This window comes from Poeciliopsis prolifica, unplaced genomic scaffold (assembly GCF_027474105.1).
Source record: "Poeciliopsis prolifica strain line A6 unplaced genomic scaffold, Auburn_PproV2 SCAFFOLD064, whole genome shotgun sequence".
NCBI classification, from domain to species: domain Eukaryota; kingdom Metazoa; phylum Chordata; class Actinopteri; order Cyprinodontiformes; family Poeciliidae; genus Poeciliopsis; species Poeciliopsis prolifica.
In genome coordinates this window covers 386,043-394,550 of record NW_026562439.1, presented here as the reverse complement: position 1 = coordinate 394,550, position 8,508 = coordinate 386,043, and the positions used below count along the sequence as shown (strand labels likewise).

The window sequence follows — 8,508 nt, the reverse complement described above, 5'->3', positions numbered from 1 at the left end:
GTAAAAAACGTCAAGTTTCAGATGAACAAAGCGTGAAGCAACATTTGCAATCTGCCGCACGCACAGCAGCAATTACAGCACAACACCACGGTGAGCATGACATTTTCATTAGTGAAGGTGTTTGCAGACTGATTAGGGTTCATGCTTATAGTGTAAGGAAATGGCAGGTTTACACAGGATGGCCATTCCTCACTGTGCTGCATGGGTAAAAAAGATTCATAGGATTATATGCGATTATTAAGCCAATTAATATGGTTGGTTTTATACTGGGAGACACTATTTATCCATGAATCTTTGATAATTAGTCAGTAGAGGGAGTTATTGATCAAGTAAAAGCAAGAAATGGACAAAAAATTATTCAAAAAAATAAAACAACTGTAACAAACAATTATTTTAGTAATTAATTATTCTATGGATTATTTTGATGTTTAATTGATTACTCAGATAAAAATATTAACACATTTGAAGATTTTTAATTCAACCACTTTAACCTTTTTTCCACAATATTTGAAATGCATTAAAAGATGCAAATAATGAAATTACTCTTCAATAAAAAAAACAAAAATGTCATTGTCTAAAATGCAATGACAGCATTCTTTTTTTTTATCAGGATGCATCTGGAGCTAAAAATACCATCTGTTGGTCATTTTTTGGATAAACAAATTGGTAGCAAAAGTTGCTTAATAGGAGATTTTAACTGAATGTGAATCAGGTGAAGCTAAAAATGCCACTTAGTTGACAATTATTTCTAAAATTGATTTTTCACAGTTAATTCAATTAATTGTTTCATCCCTAGTCATTTTCCAGCAGCACAATCTGGAGTTTTTTTACTTTTATTTTTATGTTATTCTTATTTAAATAAGTAATTATGTTATGAGGTATTAATCAGATGAATAATATTCCAGTAGAAATGCATGAGTCCTCGTGAAAAGAATAAATGAAAAATGAAGTGTTTTTTCTTTTTTTATCAGGTTGCTTTCTTTAAAATTCAATTTTGCCCGCTGAACACTTAAAGTAAAGAACATTGGTAATTATCGTTTCTGAAAATCTACTTAAACATTTAGACTGAAGGAGGCGAGAATAACTCGGAGGAAGAGAACAGAGGAGGCAAACCGGGAATAACAAGCAACAGCGCCATCTAGTGGTCACCAAGGGGAGCATTTCAAATTCTCGCTGTATGTTATATATAAATATATATAGAGACAGAGAGAGAGAGAGAAAGAGAGAGAGAGAGAGAGAGAGAGAGAGACGCAATCGTGAGATTTTAATATAGGATTGTGCTTTAACGTAAAGAGATGAAAATCTGTTTATTGCCCTGCAGCAACTGCTATAAAGTGTAAGGCAAGTGAAACAAAACTGGAGGTTCATATAAACCTCCAGTTGTTTGGTAGATTGGATCATTTTCTCTACATATAAATAATTGATTGACAACTAAATCAGTAAATTAAAAGACCCCCATAAAATTACCCTTTTAACATAACTCAGTGTGACATTAAAGAAATTTTCTTGCTACAGCTTTGACTAATGTGTCAGTAGTGAAAGTATCAAAATATAGAGTCAGGATCTTTTCAGAATTTCACTTCTATAAAGCAAAAAAACAATTAGATTAGCAATTACCATTTAAACTGTCACAACTGTGAAGTAAGGGGGTGGAGCATCATGTTGTGGGACAGTTTTCCTGCAGGAGGAACTGGTGCACTCCGCAAAATAGATGTCATGATGAAAGATCATGTGGAAATATTAACGCAACATCTGAAGACCAGGAAGTAAAAGCTCGGGCAACACAATGGGTCAAAGTTTAAAGGTAATGCCAACAAATACTGAGGAAATGGTTGTAAACTTTTAATTTTTAAGACCTTAATAAATCTGACAATTTCTCTCATTATTGTGGCATTTCACAAATAGAAATAATTGTGGTCATTCTGACCTGAAACAAGATGGTCCATCACATCAAGGGCCTTAAAGTAGGAAAAGTAAGCAGATATTTAATGTTTACTGTGCTAAAAAAAACAAATAACAAACCAGAGGTAAGATGATGGTTTTTATTAGTTCAGTTTTCAAATTTTAATTTTCACTTGAGATTCATTAGAAAACATCAGTTCTGCAGCCTGTATCACAAAGAACCTGCAACACGGAAAGACGGAAGTCAAAAGAAAATGACTGTATGTAGGTCTTTTAAGAGATATGTGTTAGTACAGCTGATGGCAAACTATTTACAGCAATGGTTTGGTTTTATGGCAGCAACATGCTTGGGATCTCAGGGAGAGATGATGATGGGCTTAGTAAAGCCAGATGTTTGGAGGCAGAATTTTAGAGCCATCTAGTCAAGGCAGTCAATTTCTCACAACTTTGTGCCAGTTCAGTTTAAAATAAATTAAACTCACAAGGAGAAAGACGAGCAGAAGAGAAAAGAGAAATGGATGTCTGACTCTAATTTCTCAGCATATGTCAAACTAAACTCCAGCTACTGTTCCTCCATTTGAATCAAGAATACTGAGCGAAAACCGGTCATGACGTCGACACGATGAAATTACTCCAGAAATAAATTAGAGAAGGAAAGTTGTATTAGTGTACACTTATAAAAAATAAAAATAAAAAAAGAAGTACCTGATTTTCTCTCTGTGACCCCGCTGTAATGCCTTTGCATAACTTATAGAAAACTTGTCACACTCTTTAAAGACTCAGTCATCATTCATTAAATCACAATCCTGAAAACCATCGAAGACCGGTAAAGAATTCCACCCTGCAGAATCCGTATACCTTCGAGTCAAAAACACGGTGGAGATTTCATACAAATAAAAAGGACACTTTTCCTGTTTATATACACAAAACACTTCTATACAGTTTTTCACTTCCAGAAACAGACAAATATTCCCACTTACAGAACAAATGGAAATCTGATCGGATTCAGTGATTAAAACTTAAGTAAAGCTAAAGCTTACTTTTAGCACTTGGTTATGTTCGACTGCCTTTGAAATCCAAGAATCGGTCCATCATTCGGGATCCGGGTTTAACGCATCAACTCTGGATCCTGCTTGGAGTTGACGTGAGGCTGATCTGATCTAAGACGCTTTGCAAAAACATTCAGATAACTAAATCTTTTCACATTTTGTCAGATTGCAACAACAGATTGGAAGGTATTTTACTGGAATTTTATGTAATAGACTGCAACGATGTAATGCATATTTGTGAAGAGGGACGTGGTTTTTAAAAATATTTTAGACGAAAAAATCTGAAAAGTGTGGAGTGCATTTGGACTCCAAACTTTGAGGACTTCCCTCCACAACACAGCTGCGTGCACACTGACTTGGCAGACATTTTACCCAAAGGAATGATTATCAAACTGAGAACCTCAACTCACTCAATTTTCTGTACATGATACATCCAGAGCAACAACTTGCCATCAGGAAAAACTAAATTCGTATTTAAAGATGTTAATTAAAGAACATCAAAGGAGGGTCAGAGGTCAGACATTTGAAGGATTATGTAGTAGTGTAATTTCCCATTAATAAGCATTATTCAATACTTCAACTAATGTTTCAGCTGCAAAACTACCAAAACACAGCCAGCCTCCAAAACTCACAGGCCGAAAACGAGAAAGCAGAGATCAAAAGCTCTGTTTCTTTCCGCTCCACAATTATGCACTAATTTGTGTTGGTTTAACACATAAAAACTCAATAAACTTTCAAGTTTACAGCCTGACAGGATGTGGAAAAGTTCTTCGGGTTTGAATATTTTTGCAAGGTGCTACATTTGGCGTACATAAAAAAGTAAAAATAGCGTGGAATAAAACCTCCCCCAGATAAAAACACCAGAAACTGAAAATTCAACACTGTTAAACCTGCGCTGTTACTTAGTACAGTTGCATTCGCAAGGAGTCGTGATTATGTTGTCATGGGATTTCATTTACACCTCAAAGCAACGCCTAACAGCTTTACAACGAAAGGAAATGTTAACTCTGGATTAGCCAACAGGTGTCGGGACAGATGAGTGGAAAAACAGCCCTTAATCCTCATCGAAGGCAGTGAATGTTTAAAGTTCATAGTCTGTTTAAGTCAAACCCCAGAAAGACAAGTTCAGTTCATATGCCTGCTTTCATGCAGCACAAAGCTTATTCATGACCCGCATCGCGTGAGCAGACAGACACGCGTTCTGCTGGGCCTGATGTCAGATGAGCCACCGGCTCTCGTTCTGTGGAAAGCGTCCCAGGCCCGGCAGCCTGGAGGTTCAGAAGGTGGGTTGGTGGTTTGGAACGGGCTCATTTGGGTGCTTTGGAGAGGGTATCTGTCTCTGTGAATACGCGGTCTTCACTCCATGCCTCCCTGGTGCTCTTCAGGGCTTGTGTGCGTTGTTGGTCCACAACCACGTAGTCAACACGCTCGTCTGATGCAGAAATGCTGGTTCCATTGTTTTTCATCTGAGAAAACATAAAGCGGTCCGAAAATAAATACATGCAAGCTCCTAAAACATAAAAAAACAACGTGGCGGTGGCGTGCTCCTACCTTCCGGGGTGGGGTAGACTTGCCAGATTCAAGATCCAAATCCAAGTACTCCACCTGTTTATCTCCTTTGGGCTTCACCATGGGGCTACTCCCACCATCCACAGGCAATGGTGCCGCCATCTTCATCATCTGCGTGAGCCGGGACAAGTTTGGTTTTGTCCTCGCCAAACAAAGTAAAAGCTCACATCCAAATGAACTAATGCGTTGTCACAAAATCCAAAATTCTTTAGGATTCATCTCATTTAACAAAACATAACTGGTGCAAAACCAAAGTTGCCAGTTTGTTCACTTTCAAGGTGATCTGATTTATCTAGACACAATTTTAACAATAAATTAGCAAGAAACGTTTAGCAAGAAAATAGGTCCATGAGCTACACAAAGCATGTTCTTTACATACTTGTTTTTTGGGGGGGGGCACAAAATCATTGTCAGATAATGAGATTTTAGTCTGCCTATGTTGAGCTCCTTTCAGAATAAGTTGTTTTAGGGCGTCTTGTCACTTTATATCCAAATAAGCTGCTGCTGGCCACGCCCCCCAACTTAACATTTAAACTTACATGTGAAAACGGCTGCAAGCAGATGCACAATTATACAACTGTACAACTCTGAAAAGCAGAAGTAGAACCTCCTGCACAAACAACAACAATGCAACAAGTGGTTTCTGAATTGTAACTGTTTATTTATTTCATATTTTTTAAGGGTTGGCCTGTTTTAGATGCAGTCCATACCAAAATGGAAGTACAAAAACTTCCAAAATGTGAATTTTGCATGATGGGTCCCTCTTAATACCCCACCTTCAAGACCCAGCTGGAAAGTCTAGGTCTTTCCAGGACTTTGCAAAATCTTCCAAAATTAAAAATACCCAGGCTCAATGTTACACATGAAAATACATTTTTGAAGTGGCAAAAAAGGTTTTCTGACAGAAATACTTTTGAGAATTCTAAATAACCTAAATCAAGAAAAGTGTGTTTGGATTTAACTTCAGAAAGTGAGAAAGAAGTTGAATGTATCTTTTACTCCATGTATTTATATAGATAAAACAACAACAACAAAAAAAAAAAGAATTGTGGTTTTGTGACAACTCAAACACATGTTGGGTCTAAAGGTAGCGTTAATTCTGCACTACAAGTACGGTGGAAACATTAGATCTAGGACAAGACAAAACTAGAACATAACTAATAAAGAAAGTGGTGGAAGATATCTAAAAACCCTTACAAAATTCCCCCAAACTCCTCAGTATCCTGGGCACATTGACTGGAAAGTGACGACAGCACGGCTAAATCTGTGCAGATTTCTTTGTGATCTGATAGCAACACCTGAAAAGCCCCCCAAAAACCTCTGGTGTTCTGACAGGGCAAGCCATTCATATCTAACCCTGCTCACCTCCTCTACGGTGTCAAGTTCCTCCACCTCCCTCTTTACAGGGGTGATGGGGACTGTGCAGTAGAAGGACTCCTCTCTACAGAACGTAAGAAGGGGTGGAAGTAGCAAAGAACGAAGGGGAAAAAAAGAAAAGCAGATGGTTAAGACCAAGAATGCAGGATAAAGAAAATGGTTGAAGCCAGAGCCGGAGAAAGCTGAGGAAGTGGGAAACTAGAGAAGGGAGGAAATGAATTGAGTGATGAAAGAGCAACAAGACAACAAACGGTATCAAAGCAAGTAAAAAACTGTTAACAGCAAAGAAATGGCTGAGAATAGCAAAGTGAAAACCAAAACAGTGATGTTAAGGTGTGGTTATGCATTTCAAGAGCGTTTAAAAAGTGCTTCTTTTCCTAAGAGTTTTCCACATTTTGAAACAAACTTTAATCTGTTACTGCGAGTTTATAACCAACACACAGTAGTGAATAACTGTGAGATGAACAAGACAATGATGCATGGTTATAATTTATTTTACAAATTAATGTCATTCCTGGATTGGCTGCTCTGGAAATGTCACCCATTCATGAGTCAAGTAACATTCTGTAACTAAGTTCCTCAGTTCCCTTTTCTTAAAGAATATGTTAGATAAGCTGCAAATTTATGTAAAATATTCTCAAATAATTTCCACAGAAAAATGGTATAATAATAATAATAATAATACCCATGAAGAGGTGTGGGTAAAAAAAAGGGAAGAAAAAAGAAAGGCCTCTTCAAAATGGACATGAATCAAAATGATAATCTGTGTCAAGACAAAAAAAATGAAGTCATCCAATCTGATTGAACTTAAGCTACATTTGCTAAGTTAGTAGAAATCTACATCAATAACTGGGTTACGACTTCGATAATACCTAGCTATTTTATGACTTTGGAGGTTATTGACTCAGAGGGTCTGAAAACAAATGCATGCCACAATTTTTAGATTTCCGTTTGTAAAAAAAAAACCCAAAAAACATCAAAACCTATTTATAATTTTTCACTTTGTTCTGCTACTTTGTGTTAGTCTTCTACATAAAATACAATAAAATTAAAAAAGCATAAAATATAAAAATGAAATAATTGAAGTTTGTTGGTGTAATGCAACAAATTGTGGAAATATTGAAAAGTTTGTTGATTCAGCTGGGTATAGTTCTCTGAATGTTTCAGCATTATTTCATATTTGGTTTCATTTTACTTCATAATTGCACAATAAAACTGAAAATATCTGTAAAAGTAAAAGAAAAATAATGTGTAAAGAAGGAAGGGCAAAAGGAAACTGCAAAGAAAAGAGTCAAGGTGGCGAGGAGTCCATCTGCAGGAGTCTGTGTTTTATCCACAATCACTATTTCCATGTGGAAGAAAACATTTGTTAATGTTTTCTATAAATATTTTGACGGAGCAATTCGTTCTCAGTCTTGCTAAAATTCCAGCTGCTTTAATGGTGCAGGCGTAAAAAATATCTGCGGAGGTCTCATTTTATGTTTACTCCATTATATAAACAATAAAAAGCAAAATTTTCTGCAGATTTTATAATTAAAAGTTTATTCAAAGCAAAACTTCTAATGCACGTTTTTTCGATTCAGAGAATAGATGTGTGTTACATACTGGTTCGTCTGTGGGTAAATTAGGGTCCATTTCTACATAATTCTCTGCAATGTCCTCGGAGTCAGTGCTGGAGGCCGTGCTATGCACTGACGAGGGTCTCGCCGGCATTGGAAACCTAGAGAGACTGGGCAGCATTCACAATGTTTACACACCAACTTTGAAGAAAATGCACCAAATAAAAGCACAGAAGTAGACCTCATCTCTGACTGACGTCAGTGTGAAGCAGCTTGGAGGCAGATCCAGGATCCTGTTTGTATGAGCAGCACTACTTTGGTCAAACTATAGTAATGCATGAAGTGTTAGTTTACTTCTTTAGCGATCCACTAAAATAAAAGGGCACATTCTCACCAGGCCCTGTTTAACTCACAGAAGCTGGATTCTGTGTTAGCAGCATAAAAAGTAAGATGGATGAAATGTTTTCTTAAAGTTTTGGTGATAGAGTGGCTCTGAAGAGAGCAGAGCAGTGAGAACATGCCCTTTGGTGTTAGCAAAATGTGAAACTATGTAAAAAAACAACAAAAAAACAACAGTAATGTCAAACATCTTAGGTACTTACTCTCTAGCAAATGAGCGTGTGACAGGTGAGCGGACAGGTGTGCAGGGCTCCTCCCATTCTGGCAGTGGTTTGATCTCTAATGGTGCCGGTCTTCCTAAACCAAACAAGTGCACACTTTTCAGTCCCTGCTCCTCATCAATCCAGCACGAAAACAAATTATGGTAACAGTTTCCCACATCAGGAAAGGGAATAAAATAGTGGAGGAATGTAAAATGTATCATAGTACACCCCCTTAAACTAAAGCTTTGCTGAAGGACCGTTTAATTAGAGCAGAGGTATATCTGTTTGCAATCTGCATCACAGTATAAATGTATGAAATATTGCATACATATTCATTAAAAGATTACCTTTCTTCTTTTTTTTTGTCATCATAGTAAAAGAAATGTCAAATTACAATACATTGGAATTAGCTCTGTAGAGGGTAAATGTCAGCAGCAACATTTACTTGAG

The 8,508-nt window shown here is 36.9% G+C and overlaps 1 protein-coding gene across 6 annotated transcripts in view; it reads right to left on the bottom strand.

The window, feature by feature from the left end:
• Positions 1-2,028: 2,028 nt before the first annotated feature.
• Positions 2,029-8,508, bottom strand: part of gab1 (GRB2-associated binding protein 1) — a 46,668-nt gene continuing 40,188 nt past the window's right edge. For 5 of the 6 annotated variants that reach the window (XM_055019864.1, XM_055019866.1, XM_055019865.1 and 2 more), the window contains 4 exons: positions 8,059-8,152; positions 7,503-7,626; positions 4,503-4,631; positions 2,029-4,417 (listed from right to left, as the gene is read on the bottom strand). In XM_055019864.1, the coding sequence (XP_054875839.1) occupies positions 4,259-4,417; positions 4,503-4,631; positions 7,503-7,626; positions 8,059-8,152 (506 nt within the window). In that variant the 3' untranslated portion in view covers positions 2,029-4,258. Of the gene's footprint in view, positions 4,418-4,502; positions 4,632-5,885; positions 5,962-7,502; positions 7,627-8,058; positions 8,153-8,508 lie in introns of all 6 variants that reach the window. The other variant, XM_055019867.1, reaches the window with a different exon arrangement.